The sequence below is a fragment of the Poecilia mexicana genome, unplaced genomic scaffold, assembly GCF_051168715.1.
Source record: "Poecilia mexicana isolate PSO_F unplaced genomic scaffold, ASM5116871v1 scaffold_9, whole genome shotgun sequence".
Classification (NCBI taxonomy): domain Eukaryota; kingdom Metazoa; phylum Chordata; class Actinopteri; order Cyprinodontiformes; family Poeciliidae; genus Poecilia; species Poecilia mexicana.
Genome location: NW_028263378.1, coordinates 3,948,652 through 3,968,240, shown reverse-complemented (window position 1 = coordinate 3,968,240; position 19,589 = coordinate 3,948,652). Strand labels below are relative to the sequence as shown.

Sequence of the window (19,589 nt, the reverse complement as noted above, 5' to 3'; positions counted from 1 at the left end):
AATTTCCATTTGCAGGATTTGTGGTTTTTCTTTTTTCTCTCAACTGGATGAAAAAGTCTTCAGTCTGGTGCTTTGGTCTCAAAATGTGGTTTACAGAGACTTCATAATTAATGTTATTTGTTGTTTCTGTTGTTCTGTTTATTTATTTTGGATATTTAAAATGTCTTTCAGGTAGAGTGTGAAATGTTCATTAGAATTTAAACTGTATTGATCTTTAGGAATGAAAATGTTCTTGCATTATTTTGCCGTTATCACAGCATGCAACCATCTGAAAATGGTCTCAAAGCAACAATCTTATTGGTTATCACAATAAATTCATCCAGAAAAATTTATTTGATTTTTGAATAGGATGAAAATGATAAATGACTTTGACCAATTTTTACAAATAAAAAGTTTATCTGACACCACTAAATAAAACCCAGTGTTCAAAGTGTTTCATTTAATTCCAGTAAAATCCAGTTTTTCTGAGGCTTCCAAAAGAACAGCAGTGAATCTGAAGTAGACTGACATGTGGAAAAGTTTACAGCAAAAAGATTAAAGAAAGAGGCTCTGCAAAAACCTGGCCTTTAACAAAGAGAGGCAAGAACATACCCGCAAATACAGTATGAAGCATGGTGGTGGTAGCATCATGCTTTGGAAACAGCTTCGGTATTTCAGATCTGGTTTAAATCAAAGCATAGTTACATGATAGAATGAACTAGTTAGAGTTGAAGCCTAAATCCAATTGTGAATTTTTATCAAAGCTTGAAAATTGGCCTAAAAATTTTGCCCAAAAGCCAGCAGCATAAATATTTTTAATATTTTGTCATTTAATATCTAAGTGCATTTCTGCAGCTTACATGAAAAAGGAGGAATGCAAAGTGTAAAGGAGTGACAACATTAAGAAAGACATAAATAGTGACAAAAAGTGTCAGGAATCGTATTTCTTGAGAAGAATTTGGCAAGAAAATCTACTTTGTATATTTTCAGAACCCAGATAATGTGTCCTGTTTACATGTTCCTGTACAACAGAAAACAAAATCCTGGGTTTGGATCGAAGGCCGGTCCTCTTCTGGACGGCGCTCAGGTGTGACAGCAGCGTTCACACTTAAATATATTCAGTTTTTGGGGTGAATAGCTACATGTTTAGTCAGTCTAAGTGTGAAATGCCTGTAGAGAGCCATTACACCTACACTTTATTTTCTTGGAAGAACTCTTGTTATTACATTTACCAAATTAACTCAAGCTTTTGCACCATTTAGGAAGAACTGAGACAAAATCAGCTTCCTGCAGGGTTCAGGTGAGCAGGAACCGTTCAGTCATTGGCTGGCGGCGACACAGAGTAACAAGCAGGAATCAGTAAAAACCTGAGTTACAGGCAGCTAAAAATAAAAATGCAACATGTCATGCATCTCAACCAACTTTAATCAAATATAAGATTAATAAGAACAACACTGGATCTCTGATAGCTAAAAATAAAACAGCACTGCAGAACCAAACATTCAAATCTAAAAATAGACACCCATGTAAAAACGTCAGAACTCTGCTGAAATAAATTAAGCCATGTGCCATTATAAGCAAATACAACTGGAAAGCACATATTTTTAAAGATTTAATCTTTAATTGTGATGTGATTTTAGCAGGACGATGGATTAGTGAATTTTGTGGGATTATTTGAGGGAAACTTTAGAGATTCAAACCCAGAGCGGGGGCTCAGTGTGAGGGGACAGGTTACCCACACTAGTGAATTTTGAGCAAGCTGTTAAAAAATCACATAGAAGAAAAGAAGAAGTTAAATGGAAAGTAGTTTCCATCTCTGTGAATCAACCAGGCTACACAAAGCGTACGTTCGTCAAACGTTGACATTGAGTTTGGCTGTAATAAGCAGGAAGTAGATTGTAAACTAGCGTGGACCACACATGCTAGTGAAAGTGAACCACCTGAAAATGTAACAAATATTGCAATTTTGGTTCTCAGTCCACCCGAATCTACTGGACCAGGTGTGAAAAAAGCTGCAGCGCTTTTCCAGCAGCCGGGTGGGTCAGACTCAGAGAGTCATTGGCCATATTGAAGGCAACGACAACAAACGGCATCATCAGATTAAGGATCACATCGAAAGAAGTGGGCCTCTTTCGATATAACTTACTCTATTTCAACACATCCAACATCAAGCATAAACGTTAAACATGGAAAGTATTGTGGATGTTTATGTTGAACATTCATGCCTGATGTTATGTGCATCTAACTCATGCTGAAAAAAGATAATATATCACAACCATTTATTTTTCCTGATAAAATTTTCTTTCAAAAATGTAAGTATAAACTGCAGGTGGCTAGTCTAGGTATGCTAGTCATTAGCCTCTCCAATGCTAATGACCACCTATCCATGCTAATGAACAGCAGAGGGAGTAGGAAACCCCGCAGGTGACCAAGTCAGTGTGTTCATCGATGCCAACACACGTGTCTCTTCATTTGCCAGCGCTGACCGCTCAGTTAGCGGTTAGCTAAATCAGATCAGTTTTACAAGGACATAGCCAATGCTGGGTGTGCAGTAGTCTTAATTTTGGCCCTAATTCGGTGCCACATTAGAATGCTTGAGGTTTTACTCCAGGGATTGTGCTTCACTTATTAAAAAACAAGCAGCTGGAAGCCTTGTTTCACTACCGTTGGGGCGCCAGGTTCATCATTAACTAGCTTTACATCAGCACAATTTTACTGAAAGGAAAGTTCTTGTGACTTTCGTTTCTATCAACAACGTGGATAAAGTGATTGGAGTTGATGAGGCGGGCTGATCAAACATGACTCGAAACATTGCTTTGGTTAGTTTAGGGTAAGTGAAAAAAAAGCTTTAATATGTTTTCTGGGCTAAATGAAGCGATAAACTTTAACTCCATCATGACCATGTTTGTCATGTTTTACTGTCAACTCTGCTGCTGGTTCCCCAAATACGTTGCTCAACACCAGGGAGATTTTAGGTTGTGTTGATGTGAGTCAAATATGAACAGAAATAAAATCCTGACTCAGGTCAAAATCTGGACCTGTTTCCTCCAGATTCAGCCCAATGTGCCAAACCCGCCAAATCTGGTACAGTGCATCTGTTTCCACCGCTCTCTTCTGCATATCTGCCAAAAGCGCTCAATAAAATATGAAGCTGTTTTTTTTTTTACCTTTGTTGATTGGTTGACTGTCACTCAAATGATTGTAGTGTTGTTTCAATTTAAAGAATATTTCTCACATTTCTTCTTCTAATTAGAAAATGCAAACTAAGTTAAATGTTTTCAGTGACAGGACATAAAAGGAACCCCCTGCAGTTCTCCAGAGACACTGCAGGCATGCAGGAGAGAGACTCAAAAACTAACAAAGACGTAAAAAATGTTGCCTCAGTTTCTTCTTTGTCCTTCCTGTCTTGTCTTCCCCCCTGTCTTCCTCTTTGTAGTTAGAGTACCAGAAGCTGTGGAGAGAAGAGTCCACACCAGCCAACAAAGCAATTGAAGCATTACTCCCCCATCCCTCTCTCCCTCTGTTCAGGCCTCGCTGTGTTTTTGGCAGTTACTACTGACCATCATGGACGTCAGTGCCAATTTTTGTGAAAACTGGCACATATGGCAGCTGAAGTGCCATATGCCGTACAGAATATTTTTTGGCCGTTTCCCCCATTTGTATAATCGCTGGATCCGGTATAAAAGTGGCTCATTATTAATTCATTCATTCCCTTCTCTCTTTTTTTTTCCTCGTTTCATTTCCCTGGTGATTTCTTGAATCCCTCCTCGTTTTTTTTTTGTTGATTTTATTACATTTTTCTCCAGGTTCATTTCATGCCATTGACAACATGAATGACAAGTTAATTTAATGCACAGTGTGAGGATTAAAGCTTTTGGGTAATTCAAAGCTAAATAGGAGGATTATGTGTTGTTCAGAAAATAATTCATTGCATTAGTTTTGATTTTATTCTGCAACACTTCAGCTTAAATTAATCTGTATTTACTATTTTCTAAAAGTAATAAACTGACTATTTGCTGAGTTTGGCTGCAGCACTTAGACTACTCCACTATTTACTTTGTGGTGATAAAATGATCAACCAATCAGCACGGAAAACAAAACACATAACAGAACGCAAACCAAAAAACGGAGAATAAAAAAGATAAAAAAATTATGACCAAAAAATGAAAACAAGCAACGTCAAAAACAACAAATTAAATGTAAAATATACGTTTTAATTTGGTGCTAAGGCCTTAAGCTGAGTCCATCTATGATATGAGTAAAACTGATGATGTTTTACAGATACTTATGTTTTTGAAACTTTATTTTTATTTTGATCATGAAAACCCATAATTAACAAAAAATATCTGAAACTTTTTAGCAATATTTTTATGCCTGTAATCTAATGTAAACATGGTAATGGTATAATATCTATGGAATACCTTTTGACCAGTAAAAATTCCAATATAGTGGGATTTTGATCCTACATAAGAATTATAAATACTAACTTTTTCAAAAATGTTTACATCAAAACTTCAGAAATCTCAGATTGTGTTTTAAAGAATCCATGTTCCATGTAGAAAAGTCCAGTCCAGACTCCTTAACAGAACCTAATAAATCGGATGTTAAATTTACTCCCATCTCAGTGTCTCAAATTAAAAGCTTCAAAGTTATTATCCAGCTACAATCAACAGCTGCACAATTTTTTACAATCGCTGATCTTCATTGTCTGGATATCAGGATAAGCAACAGAAAACCAGCTCAGAAGGCATAACTGGGAGAAGTGTTATGTCACAACACTTCCCTGGGTGTTGAGCTGTATTTGGTCATATCAGAAAATGCCACTGAGAAGAAATACAACTAATGATTCAGGGAATCCAAACCCAAGGAGGACTTGGTCCTGGAAACTCCCTCTGAGTCAATATGGGTCTCTGTTCAAGATCTTCAGGTAAACTGGCATCTACTCTATGAATGAAAGTTTGTTTTAAGTCAATCATTCCTTACTAATGATGAAAAATACTAGTTTCACTGGCAGATTATTTTACTTGTGGGAAAAATGTCTTGTTTCCAAGTTCAGGCTTCTATATCTTGCTGAAATGTTACTGGTAAGTTAGTTTTGTCTTACTTCAAGTGTAATAAGATAACTTAAGCAGAAAGCAGCCATATTTGGTAGGATTTAGTGTTTTTTCATTGTGCTGCACTTTGACTTTCATCACTGGAGGACAACGGATGAACTGACAGATAGAAATGGAAGTCAGGTCTGTTCATAACCATTTGATCCATCAATCCATCCATTAGACTTTCATAATAAAATCTTTCTTTGTATCACATTTACCTAACTGCGTTCTTCTTGTTTCCATTTGGATCAAATAAGAGCTTCCCTTCCTGTGTAATGTAGGAGGACAGAAATAACAGATTTAGGAGCTTTAACAAACTGGTAGCTAGTTGAGTCACTGTTATATCACTCGGACTCAGTGTCCAGATTGACATTTATTTATATAAACTTGTGACTGGACGAGCCAGAACCTTTTGGACGCACAGATGTCTGAAATTCCACCGCGGCAGGAATGTCTTCCCCGTTCTGCATGTGTCTCCCTGTCCTCCTCTGACACAAACATCCCACACTTCCTCTTTGATTCCTCCTTGGAGTCGCTGCCTCTTCCTTTCTTCTCCTCTTCTGCCCTCCTTCGGAAAAGGACTGGAAGGTCTGCAGCAACTCCCACGCTCACAGTCTTCACAGCGTGTCAGTTTGCTCGTCGCCGTGTCAGTTAGGTGTTTGGATCCTCCATCGGTGCATCTGGGCTGTGTTATCAAAAACTCCAAGCAGAGCCAGGCCTTTCTTGTTGACTCACTTCAGCAGTGATGATATCATTAACAGATAATTGAGAGATGGAGGAGCTGGGGCCAAAAAATCCCTCACATACTGTAATAACCATGCAACTGTTTATCTCGGGGAATCATTTATTATTTGAACAATAAAAAATGTGCACCGTGCCTCTGCATCTTAAAAAATGGATTTGGTTGAATACATTTGTGGATGCAACAAACAAACACGCTGCTGACATATTTGTTTCCACTTATTTCCAACGTGGCCCCGAGGCACAAAACATTCAGCTCAAAATTAAAAGCGGAAATATTAAATCCCAAATCACAAGAGTGCACATTTATTTAAAACGCAAGCAAATGTATCAATACTGCATAAGCTCACTGGAAGTCAGACATTATTTTCTGAATAAGATGTCACCTTTTGTCTCTTGTTTGTTCAGATATGTTCAGGGTTTTTATGTGAATTTGCTGCAGAAAACAGAAATGTGTGACAGAAACAGCGATTTAAGTTTTGGATGTGTGGATCAGCCAAACAATCTGGTTTGACTCCTGTTGATGAGGAGAAGCGAACTCACCATAGTGAGATTTATCAACACCACGTCCACATCAGGATCAGAACTGGAGTGGTAAGATTTTATTTTATTTTTGTTGTAGTTTCTCAAATATACCTCAAAGATTTGTTCTTGATTAGCTCTCAAATCCTAATTTTATGAACTTTGCTTTAGGAAAAATGCATTCAGTTTTTTTTTTTTTATTGTTTATTAATTGTTAAAAATATTATGTGGACACCTTTAAACTTTATTTTAGGTTTTAATAAAATATTTCAAAGAGAAATCAGAAAAACACCTAAAGGTCCAAAGTTTGAAGACATCCATCCATTTTCCTTCACCCTTGTCCCTCAGTGGGGTTGGGAGGGGTGCTGGTGCCTATCTCCAGCTCACGTTCCAGGCGAGAGGCGGGGTACACCCTGGGCAGGTCGCCAGTCTGTTGCAGGGCAACACAGAGACACACAGGACAAACAACCATGCACACACACACTCACACCTAGGGGCAATTTGGAAAGGCCAATTAACCTGACAGTCATGTTTTTGGACTGTGGGAGGAAACCGGAGAACCTGGAGAAAACCCACACATGCACAGGGAGAACATGCAAACTCCATGCAGAAAGACCGGGGCTGGGAATTGAACCCAGAACCTTCTTGCTGCAAGGTGACAGCTCTACCAACTGCGCCACTGTGCAGCCCAGTTTGAAGACATATCAAACCTAAATAATAAAATGTATCGATATGTTTATAGGTGATACTGGCCAGGTGTGGAATCTGTATCAAAATATGCAATATAACATAGAAAATGTAGCTTGGCTGAGATTTTCTGAAGTCTGCCAACATGTTCAGTGTAAGAATCAAAGTTCAAGAAGACAAAACAGCAATTTTGCCACAGTATCCTCAACCTTGTTGTTATCTGCTGAAAGTCTTGCTCTCTCTCGCTTTCTTGCAGCCAGAATAAACCGCATACATTTATCAAGATGTGAAAGAAAATGTTGTTTCTTTTGAAGCTTTTATAGCATCTTATTGTTGTTCCAAGTTACTGACTTCACTTTAAAAACTTTACTGATGATAGAACTACAGAGCCTTTACTGGGAGAAGTGGATGTAGTTATGATTTGGGAAAAGATCAGACTTTTTCATTTCTGGTCATTGATCACTGAGTTTCGCTAAGAGCATCTCTGACCTTAAATTCATAGCGTGATGTTTGAGTCGACAAGTTTAAGGTTTTATAGTTCTGATATGGTTCATAATTTCCCTTTACATTTTACGATAAATACATTCTCTAATGTGTGTTTACAAGTAGGTGTGTTAATGTCTGTACACTCAAATTGTTGTTTTGTGGAGGTTAAGACTCAAACTCCCCGTTCTTCTTCATTTGAATCATGCCAGTATGTGGTAATGCCAGTGGCTGAGCGACAGCAAAGAGTTTAAAATCAAAGCATTTTTAATCAATAAAAATAAAACTGATGTTGGTTTTGATATAATAAAATGTTTTCTAATTCAACTTTCAATTAATCAGCTGCACAGATGCATATTTTTAGTCTTAGCAATAAAAGTAACAAATCCATTCTTATCCTTGTTGGAGACGATTTGCTCAACATAAATTTGAGAACTGTGGCAAAAAAAACTGAAAATCTTTCAAAAGCAGAAATGTTTGGCAAAAAAGGTCTAACTTGATGTCATATTAAACTTTTAGGCTTCTCTAAAGCTTTTTTTTATCATTATCATTCGAAATAAATGTGTTTCTCTGTTTAAAATATACATAATCAGCTCCTTTTACTGAAGCGGATGATCATTTATTAACCACCTGTGTTGCACAGACTGTTAACAGCTGATGATTCCAACGTCCGACTAAATAACTGCACTTTTCCTGTGTTGTGTTTACCCATCAAAGATCAATCCACAGGCCTCTCGAGCTCCTCCATAACACACACACACACACACACACACACACACACACACACACACACACACACACACACACACTCTCCTAAGCACAAAAAACATGCCTAATATTTGATGAGAGGCAGTGGCCCAATGAGAGGGAAGGGAATTAACTCATCACGGAGTTTCGTACCAACAATGAGCAGACGAAAGCTAAAGTTTGGTCCTGCAGTTCCCCTGGTTATGTTTTTTCAGATGAAATATTAAAAAGCGCCTGTTGATGCATGATAAAAATATGATGCTGTCAGAAACTCCTCACAGAGACGAACACAAAAGGTAAAAATCACATCAGTATGTCGGACAGAGATGGTGAATTAAACATGGTGTGGGAACGGAGCTGCTAATCTCATACAGCATTTAACCTCCCAGATCTGATGGAGGTTTCATTTGGACAGGTAATGCGACCAAACATCAACACCCATTTGTGATTTTAATGTTTGTTTTGCTGCAGCTGGATCTGCATCCACATTATGCAGACAGTTGTAACCTCCTTTTCGTCACGCTGATGGATGAGATGTGACAGTCTGAGTTGTTGGTTCTGTAATTTGACTTACAACACCCTGTGCTGCTCTGCAAACCTCCCACACACATTTTTACACAAACAGTTATTGTTACAATTATTTGTCTCATCCCGGCAGGTGACACTGATGTTCAAAATTACAGAAAACTCCAGCAGATTGTATTTCCAACGGCTGAGACTTGGAAAAAAAAATGCGACCAAAACCTGAGTAAACCTGAGAGATGGATCGTCCTTCAGGTGATTCTCGTGTCTGCCAAGTTTTCAGCTAGCAGCTCTTTGGGAATCACCTTGTTGGAGATACAATCCTGTTTCCTGTCTGTCAGACATCTTGTTTTCTACACATTCAATCAAAGAAATGGGAAGAAATTGTGTGTAGAAAGTAATAAATAGCCAGAAAATTTAATAGTTCCACAAAAAATACAACACAATCCCAGAACTGATATTAAAGTATAATTTTTTTTCACATAGAATAAATTGAATAAATTAGAGCATAAAACCAATCTGCTGCTTTTTGTTACCTGCGTGTAACTCAGAGAACAAATATAATCTCAAACCTCCATTTTCACTTTCCATTTAATAACTACTCTTTTTTCCTTAAAATATAAAATATTACAACATCTGATGCGATATTTACATGTATGCAGATGACATTTGCTTGCAGTCATTTGTGAAGTGAGTACATGATCAATAAATTGGAATGGTCACAATTATCTTTAGCTTAATGTGGAAACTTCATAGACAAGGTTAAAGGTCACCATTCACTCTTACTTAATCAGATTAAAAACCGCTGAATCTGCAAGAAATTGAAGTCTTGGTTTGATTCTTTGGAACTACTAAGCTGGTCTGGGTCAGACGTGGCAGAACAGGATTCATTTGGCAATCAAAAATCTGAGTGAAGGAGAAAAAAACAACATATTTTGTGTTCCTCGAGGAATGTTTTTATTCTATATTCATCAGAAATGTGATTCTTTTTATAATATATCAGAGATGAAGTGGCAGCGGTGGATGTACGGAAAACCCGTCTGTCACACAAAATGTGACAACCTTAAGCAGTTATTCTATATTATTGATCCAAGGAGTCATTTCCACCTTCCTTCAAATGACTAATTTAGCAAAACATGATGAAACATTAAACATCCCTAACTTTGTTTTTCATTTTTATATTAGAAGAATTATGGAATCCTCTACTGACAGTTTCAGACTTGATCAAATATTTCTTTATTAAACTAATTGTTAGACAAATCAGCCTTTTCTGTAGAGCCTCCTAAGCAGCAGTGAGTATTTTTATTTGATATTTGGGTGTTTTTGTCCTGTTGTTGAAGCATTCCCATATTAAGTTGAGACTAAATGTGGTGATTTATTTGTGCCATAACCTCAGTTTGTAATGCATAAATGACTTTTGACATAAATGACTTTTTCCTCCTTGGTTTAAACTGAAATTTCTGTCTTGCCTTATTCTTAAAACCAAACTGTCGTCTTTTAGGTTCAGACGGGAATTCCTCTTCATTCTTACGCATCGATCTTTACTGTGAGACTCGAGGCTGAAAAATCTAAATTCATTGTGATGATGGCCTGAAAGGAGACGTGATAAAGAAAAGATCCATGCTGTCAAACAATGCAGATGCTTCACAGACACACTGAGCCCTCAGCTGTGAATGTCTGACTTTAAACAGAGAAAAAATCCCGACATCGTGACACACTTCATCTCAGTGTCCGCTTCCTCATATTCCTCACACCAGGTTAAATTTAACACATTTGGTTCCTTTCTTCTCTTCCTCAGAACTTATTGAAAAATGTATTCAAAATACGCCTGAAAATCACATTTTATAGTAAATTACCATGCGTTTTACAAAATTCACTTATTCTTCCAGAATGCCAACAATTAGTATTTCTTCTACATGACTACCTCAAAGTTTAACACTCTGTAAGACAGTTAATTTTAAACTACAACGTGCACATATATACAGTCTTCAGTTGTTTTTTCCAGAAACATGATGAACATCCTGAATATTAGAGAAAAACGCCCAAATTTCTTCCCAAACACGGAGTGCGAGGCCAGAAAGCCGGAGCTCTCAGCAAACTGTGACAACTGTGTTTGATCCGCTGTGGGTTTGTATTGTGTGCATATTTTATTCCCCCCGCCCAAAATGTTGGAGTGCTCTCCTGATCGCTCGGTCCGTGGCAGGATGCTCCAAATGATCTGAGCTCAAATTTGCCTTCAGTACGCTGCCATCTCAGGCCATCTGCAAAGAGATGACACAAAACAAGAAACACAAAAATAAAAGAATAATGAATGCAAATCATTAAATATATCTAAGATACATTATTTCTTTTTGTATTTTAGTTATTTTTTTAAATCAGCAATGTGTTATTTTCTTAGGCTACAGAGTGCTGCAAAGCAAAGGCAGCACATTTATAAAATAAAGTCTGCAAAATAATATTTGAAAAAACATAAAATTTAAATATACAACTATCAGAGTCTAATTTAAATTCTAAACATGAATGGAGACCACAGAATGTGCAGATTTCAGATTTGTCCTTACAGTGAATTAAAAGCAGCTGGTTTGACACCTGTAGGCTCGTCTAGCTGATGCTAACGGGTTAATTCAGAAAACAGGATGTTTCAGAGATCGTTTTCATGCAACTTTAAAAGGTGTTTACTCATCAGCTGTTTCTAGATTTGAGCTGTGCTCTGAATTTATGTGATTTTGTGCTTCAACATGATGCAGGTTTTTATCTGTAACACTAAAACCAGTTTGGTCTTGCAGGAAAACTCCAACACACAGGTCATCAAGAAGAGGATTGCAGCCCTAATAGTGACAGAGAGGGCAGGTAAACTCAGCGGGGGGGGGGGGCGCTCCACCCAGGGTGGGTGGTGGGAGACAGGAGGGAAAAAAGCAGCTTCGCTCCTGGACGATGTTCCTCCACTCCTCCTGCGTCAGACTGGAACTGCTTCAGCAACAAACTGCTTCCTACAGCAAACTAGTTTCCATGTGAAACATAATATAATGAAACATATTGGCTTTTTTTTTATAGACATCCATGTATTGGATACATTGTTGATTTGTTTTGACATACTGTTTGTTTGTCTTTCTGCATTTTTGCTCATGAGAAAATGTATTTCTTCACATTTGTAATTTTTTTATGTCAAAATATCTTTACACTCTATTTTACTCTGAATGTGTCGTGTTGAATTCAGCTCTCCTACTGTTGCTCTGCTGTGTGTGCTGATTTTTTATGTTTATCATTTTTGGTTAGTATTTATTTATTGTGTATTGATTTACAACTTTACTTTATTCTATTATTCTGTTCTATTCTGTGTTTTAGAAGGTCATATTGTAAAAAGATACAAAAATTAATTGAAGAGTAAAAAAGCAATCCATGCAAACGCTGCAGTTCATAAAACCTGGAGCTGTTATGACTCATACAAACACTTGTTTCAGTGTTTCGCTGTGTTTTCAGATTAAAATCCAGTTTTATTTCAGGCAGAGAAAACAGCATATCAGTTTATACATATTTTATTATATTCTAAAAGTCCACACCTGCAATTTTTGTCTTTTAATCGGAGCATAGAGGAGGAACTTTCAGCTTCACAGTCAGTATTTTTTTTTTTTTTTTTACCTCTGCAGCTCAGTTTCTTTATAATCCATCAATTCTATGAAACTGACATCAGTCATTATTATTTAGAGGAATCATTTCAGAGCTGGAAGATTTGCTGCCAACCAAACTTAAACGGGGAAAAGTGCAAAATGCAAATCAAAGTCCTCACACTTCTGTTAGATCTTTTGAAATAAAAAAGTAGCAAAAGGTTTTTAAACTTGAAGTTATTTCTTCTGCTAAACAAATGGAGTATTTGTCATAATTTGTTGTGTTTGTTCTGTGCAGAGTAGGTGAGCATTAATAAAATAAGTTTTTGTGTTCAGAAGGTGACTGGCGAATTTATGCTGTTGTTGCACCTTTAAAGTATCAGGGTGATGGAGGAACTGAGAATGTTTCACCCGTCAATGCAACATAACCAACGTATAGATAGTATTTTACATAGAAAGCCTGATTTCGGGACTCCCATAAATACATTTTTAAAAATCAGGTTAAACTTAAAACATAAACTGATGGCAATAAAGTTTAACCATCAGCATTTCATTCTCACCTGTTCCTGCTGCTCTCCTCTCTGTCCAAATTTCAGTCGCTCAATCTGCGCACATTATACACTGGCGCCCCCTAAATGAACCCGAGCAAAGTGCAGCCAGTCGGTCAGTCAGCGGCGGCGGCGGCGGCGGCGGCATGGGACCCGCTGTGGGTCAAACACCCGGGATGTCCAGCACGTCTGACCGCATGCAGAGACGGCTGAGGCGGCGGCCGAGACACGGCGGCCCGGTGCTGCCGGAGTCCGAGTCCGGAAATCAGACAGGAAGTTGGAAACATCAACAAATTTAAATAGACATCATGTGTTCAAATACAGAAGACAAGGAAGTCCATTTTATTTATAGGGTGAGAGCTAAAGCTTGATCCCTAAAAAAATAAAATAAACAAATAATAGCAATAATAATAATAATAATAATAATAATAATAATAAAAATAATGCATTTCTTAAGCCCAATTGCTCTTTAATTTCTTCCCAACAACCCGCTGCTTAAATGTCACTTTATCCCAATACGACCACCAACTATTGTGATTTGAATTACAATAATAATGAAAGGGGGGCGGCTGAGTGTGTGTGAGAGAGAAAGAGGGGTCTTTATCCCTCCTCACGTCCATAAATCGCATCAAATGACAGTCGGCCAGTGAAGAGTTAAAGGGAGGAGACGGAGAGTGACACGCCTCATTGGGTAGATTATGTGCTGCAAACAAAAAGTGTGTGTCTGTGCGCCAGTCAGCCAGAGAGCACCGGGCCCCATCTGCGCGCCTCACTCCGTCTCACTCTCTGTCTGCCTTCATCCGTCCAGCTCGGTGCGCCCTGCCAGAGAGCCGGAGAGGATCTGCAGCCCTGCAGCCCTGCAGCAGCAGCATCACTGTCAGTGTCAGCACCGGGGGGGAAATGTTCTGATCGGAGCAGCCCGGGAGCGCAGCACCACCACCTCCATCACTGGCATCAGCGTCCGCCTGCTAGTTTTCGGATTTTTAAAACATCTTTTTACCCTCATTCTGGTTTCTCAGACGGGTTTGGAGTCAGCGCTCCCCACTCGCTTGTGGAATATTGCTCCTCTTCACCGAGGGAAAGGTAGGTTAGTGCTTTGGTTGGGCCTCATATTTATGTTCTCTTGACTTGGCGGAGCTGGAACCCGCAGATGTTTCGGCTGCAGCGCTGATTTAGGGCAGCTTTGTGCCTGGCGCGGCGTTAGCAGATGGGTTAGAGGGAAATAAAGTCCCTCGCTCCACCCGCAGCGGGTCTGAATGGGAGGGCGGCTGCTGTCCATTTTATGGAAGTGCAAAAATTCAGCTCTTCGTCTCTTTTATCCAAAGCGGTGCGCGTAAAAACGGGCAGCTTTTTGTGCTCTTCTTCTTATATATATATATATATATATATATATATATATATATATATATATATATATATATATATATATATATATATATAGTTTGAGTGAGTCTGTATGGAAGCATTAATTACTGCTCAGATTTAAGAGCCACTTAAACTTGCTGAAAAACCAGTGTTGTGAAAATCAACAATAATTGCGACTGTATAAGCATAGTTTTAAATAACTGTAACAACAACAACAGCCTATAAAAACAAACAAAACTGACAAATGAATCGCTCTCTCTGTGTTTCAACGAGTTTTAGATGCGTAAAAAATGTCCTCCCACTGTGTGGAGCGAAAAAGACCGAACTGTGGATTTCTTCTTGCTTCCACTTTTTGCATGAGAGCACCGCTTTGTTTTTTGGATGTTTCTCTATTATGGTTTTACGATTTATTGCCGAAGAACAATTGGGTAAAAATCATTGTTTTTTTAAATATATATTATCCAATTTAACGGGTTTTTTTTTTTATGTCCCTCTATTTTAATAGGTCTGCAGATTAGTGAGACATTATCTCTCCTTCCTGTTATCTTTCACGGCCTTTTGAAGTTATTGGCTCTGCATTAGTGCCAAATAGCAGTGCATCAGGTGCGGCTTTCCGTGCGCATTTTTAGCCTTATTTAAGTCCAGAAAATGAGGGAGGGGATGAGGGGCCACATGCAGCCGCCTAAACGCACACATTGTGAGGTTAGAAAGGGAGAAAAGAAATAATTAACTGGTCGTGCTGCTTTAATTACAGTCTCAGAGGGGAAAGTGCTGGATTATGGTAATGAGGCGACATACGCTGCCGCTTGTAGGAAGGAGAGAAAGGCTGGCTGACATGAAACCGCTGACTTTGACGGTCCACTTGAAACCCATTGGACATGCCCACGCCAGTGGACCTCAGCAGCTCCCACTCAGGGACTCATTTCAGTTTTTTCCTGCTCTGAATCTACAATAAAAACGCTTTTTGTTCAATTATTTTCCACAATTTTAATTTAAACCTGTGATATTTATTTTTATTTTTTTACAGAAATCAATAATGCAAATGTCGAGTAAAAAAGAAAAGGTGTTTTTGTTCAGGGGAGAACTTTACAAACCAAGTCGGGAATATTAAAGGAATATAATATTTTGTTTTAAAATTACGGAGTAATTTTAAAACAGAGATGGAGAATATTAATGTGAATATTCATACTGGCTTAAAACAATTTATTATTTTAATAAAAAGAGAGTTTGGAGTAAATAGTTAAAAATAGTTATATTCATATTAGCATTTGTAAGAATAATGAAGAGACTTATTTAATTATGATTTTTAAAACACTTAGTATAAAAATAAGCTCTTCAATAATAATAATAATAATAATAATAATAATAATAATAATATTTACAAATAATTTATCTTATAAATAAAATTATTGTGGAATTTTAAAACTTCGACTTTAATAAGCTGATGCAGTTCTGAGCTAAATATGGGTTTGGAAAACAGGCCGGAACGGCGCCCACGTCGCCTCATTTAGTATCGGAAGAGATTTATTTATTTATTATTTATTTCCTGTATTCGGGAACAGGAGATCACCACCTAACAACCCCTTCGTCTCACCCGGATTGCTATTTTCTCCGTATATAGAAAATAAAAGCTGAAGATCCCGGAACGTTCCCGCTCCTCCCTGTCGGGTTTAACGGAGGTTAAGTCCTGCGTGTTTTTCTCTGTGTCCCCGCAGTGAGACATGGAGGAGTCCAGCTCTCAGAAGTTGGCGTGGGACGGGGACGCCAAGGCGGTCCAGCAGTGTCTGACGGACATTTTTACGAGCGTCTACACGACGTGCGACATCCCGGAGAACGCCATCTTCGGGCCGTGCGTGCTGAGCCACACGTCGCTGTATGACAGCATCGCCTTCATCGCGCTGAAATCCACCGACAAACGCACAGCACCTTACATCTTCAGGGTGGGTTAAACCTCCAGTGCACACCGACAGGTTTATTATAAAAGGAGCTTTCATTTGATTTCCAGTTTATATCTGAAAAGGCCTGAAACGTTCAATATTTGAGTTTATCCCTAAGATGATTTCTTCTTCTTCTTCTTCTTCTTTAATAATCTGTTTTTTTTTGTACTAATATGAAATTACTGCAAATACACATTGTGATCAGGTGACATATTTTAGGTCAATATATTAATAAAAATCCGTGTATCCTCATGATGTGCAGGTGGACACCTCGGCCGCCAACAGCACCTCAGAGGGCCTGATGTGGCTGCGACTGGTCCAGTCAGCTCGGGACAAAGAGGAGCAGAACCTGGAGGCCTACGTGAAGAACGGCCAGCTGTTTTACCGCTCGCTTCGCCGCATCGAGAAGGACGAAGAGCTGCTGGTCTGGTACGGCAAGGACCTCATCGACCTGCTGCTGCTCAGCTCCAGCCGAGCGCCGGCCAAGAGCAAAGGTGAGCTGACTGAACTCCCAACTGCAACGGCAGTGCAGACGAAGAGGTGGTCCATTCCTGGAGGGCTAGTGTGCTGTTTGTTTTAGATATTTGGATAATTTCCTAACCTGTGACCAGTTTCTGCAGATTACTAATGACCCGCTCATTCAATTTAGAAATGTTTAAGCAGGAAAGCATCTAAAACAAACAGGACAACAGCCCTTTGAGGACCAGAAGGTCCCACCTCTGGCAACATACTTTAGAGTTTCAGATTTTCTATCTTCAAATTGTAATTTTCCATTTCTCTGCTTCCCAGGTTCATCCCACCATTCCTGTCCAGACTGCAGCCAGCGATTCCAGTTTGAGTTCCCTTTCTTGGCCCACCTCCGGTTCCGCTGCACCAAAAGGCTGCAGAGTATTACAGAGGCAGACAAAGAGCCTGGCAAAGAGAGCAGCATAGAGCGACCAAACACAATCCCGAGCCGGAACAGCCCAAAGCTGGGCCGCTCGGAAGGCTTCAGCAGTTCGCACGACAACAAACCATCTACTGACTTTCACAACCTGGCGCGGGATCTGGAGAAGAACCGGAGCAGCTCACCCACTGACAAGGAGGCCGAGATCTGCAGCGAGAGCTCGGGGAAGAGAAAGTTCTCAGAAGTCGAGGACAGAGAGTCCAGAGGACCGGGCCTTTCAGTTTCCAAGTCTAAGGAAGAGCTTGCAAGTTCTGCACAGAATTACAGAGGAGTGTATGGCCTGGAGGAGAACCACAGGTCCTTCTCCCCGCCGGGATCTATAGAGCATGGAGAGGTCAAGCGCAGCGCCTTCACAGAGGTCAAGAAGTCACCTCAGAACCTCAAACACCACAGTGGCAACAAAAACCTCCAGAACTCCAACTCTGAGAACAAAGACGGAGGTCGCCCGAGCACCAACTCTGTGGAGAAGCACCTCAACATCAGGCAGGTTCTTTCTGAAACGCAGCCACCCCAGACCTCGCCCATGGGCAGTGCTTTCACCTCGGTCGGCCAGCAGGGCAGCGGCAGCGGCACAGAGAGGAAGAGTGCCTTCAGCCAACCAGCTCGCTCCTTCTCCCAGATCTCACCGCTGGTGATGCCCCCCAAGCTGCTGGACTGCCACCCAGCGGTGGGTGACACCATCTCCTCCAGCAGACTCTACCAGGCTGACCACCTTGCCGCCAAGCTGCAGGGTGCAGAGCTTGGCGCCAACTGCCCCGTGCCCGCTGGCATTGGCAAGCAGAACCCTTTCGTGTACACCACCGCCTTCTGGCCCAAGAACTCCGGACCTATCCAGCTTCAGATGCCCTCGGCGCTGACGCTGCTGCCTCCCTCCTTCACCTCCCTCTGCCTGCCGGCTCAGAACTGGTGCGCCAAGTGCAATGCCTCCTTCCGCATGACCTCAGACTTGGTTTACCACATGCGATCACACCACAAAAAAGAGTACTCCATGGAGCCTCTCGTCAAGCGGCGGCGCGAGGAGAAACTCAAGTGCCCCATATGCAACGAGTCCTTCCGGGAGCGGCATCACCTGTCACGTCACATGACCTCTCACAACTGACTGTTTAAGATGATCAGAGGGACTTTTGCTTAACGAGGGGCCGAGAATCTGCCTGGATTTAAGTCCTCCAAATGGAAATAGGCCACTTAAACCACAAAAACACCCCTTGCACTTATTTACATCTTGGACACGCTCTTGAAATCCTTTTTTGGGTCTGTTGACTTTTCCTCCTCCTCTGTACAAAATGACATGTTTTCGACTGTGAGCGAATGCATTTTGACTAAAAAAAAAAACCTAATCTATTTATGAAGCACTTGAATCTTTGAGAATAAGGAAGATTTAAATATGTGTAAATGTACAGTAAGTTGTATTTTATATCATGCAAATTCAAATATAGAGATGAATTACAATTGTCGTCACTCGTCCTGGTTTACACCACAACAATTGTTTTCTTTTTCATGTCTGCAATGTTTAAGGACACAAACTGGGGGGTTTTATGTGAGACTATATTTCAGAGTGCATGTAATATTAAATAATATTGATTTAAGATGCAGTCTATTCATCACAGTGTAAATAATTTGTTTTATTTGAAAAACAAAGTGTAATATTTTGTGTCAGTGGGGAATAGTTTCAGTGTTTCTTCCTTTTTGCGGAAATTTACTACTTGACAGTTTATCTAATCATGTTGAATGCATTGACAATAAAATAGCTTTATTTTCACCTGTGGGATTTCTGGATTTTTTTAAATTTTATTTTAATTTTACACATATGTCAAACTTAGCTATCATATTGCTCCTTAAACTAAGTTTAAAATATTTTTTTTAAAATAAAATGTTCCCAAAGAATCCTCAAAACTGAAGTTTGAATCCATTTATATTTTTTTTCTTAGATCAAAATGCTATTATACGAGCCTGTAATAAATATAGGCATATAAATTCCCTTAATATATTATTACTATTTTTATTATAAAATAAATCAGTTTTTATTTTAAATTAAATTGTTTTGTATCACATAAATTATTATTATTTATTATTATTATTATTATTATTACTACACAATTAGAAGTGATCTGATTAAATGAAAAACACCACGCCAGGAGTATTTGTCCGAGATATATTGGGAGAAAATACTAATAAAAAACTCGGTGGAAAGAACTGATCCCAAACCCCGTCCTCAGTGAGTCAAACATTTCTGTACGATTAAAAAAATACTCATCAGAATTAAACACACGCGTTCAGGCGTGCAGCGGAAATTAATTTATGAGAAAATGGCTAATTTGTTCAAGTAAGTTATTCAGAATTTTCACATGATTAAAATAAAATACAAAAAATGAGTAGTACATACGGCGTGGACAAAGAAATGACACCCAATC

At 39.2% G+C, this 19,589-nt stretch overlaps 1 protein-coding gene across 1 annotated transcript; it reads left to right on the top strand.

Moving 5' to 3' along the window:
* The first annotated feature begins 15,846 nt into the window (after positions 1-15,846).
* On the top strand, positions 15,847-18,935 carry prdm8b (PR domain containing 8b). The gene is made up of 3 exons (XM_014994657.2): positions 15,847-16,235; positions 16,495-16,726; positions 17,022-18,935. The coding sequence occupies exons 1-3, from the start codon at positions 16,017-16,019 to the stop codon at positions 18,275-18,277; spliced, it is 1,707 nt and encodes a 568-aa protein (XP_014850143.2). The 5' UTR covers positions 15,847-16,016; the 3' UTR covers positions 18,278-18,935.
* The last annotated feature ends 654 nt before the right edge of the window (positions 18,936-19,589 follow it).

Bases quoted from the DNA above. Each gene is read 5' to 3' on its own strand.
- prdm8b (XM_014994657.2), top strand. From the start codon at position 16,017: ATGGAGGAGTCCAGCTCTCAGAAGTTGGCGTGGGACGGGGACGCCAAG. The intron at 16,236-16,494 runs GTGGGTTAAACC...CATGATGTGCAG, and splicing joins CAGCACCTTACATCTTCAGG to GTGGACACCTCGGCCGCCAA. The intron at 16,727-17,021 runs GTGAGCTGACTG...TCTGCTTCCCAG, and splicing joins AGCGCCGGCCAAGAGCAAAG to GTTCATCCCACCATTCCTGT.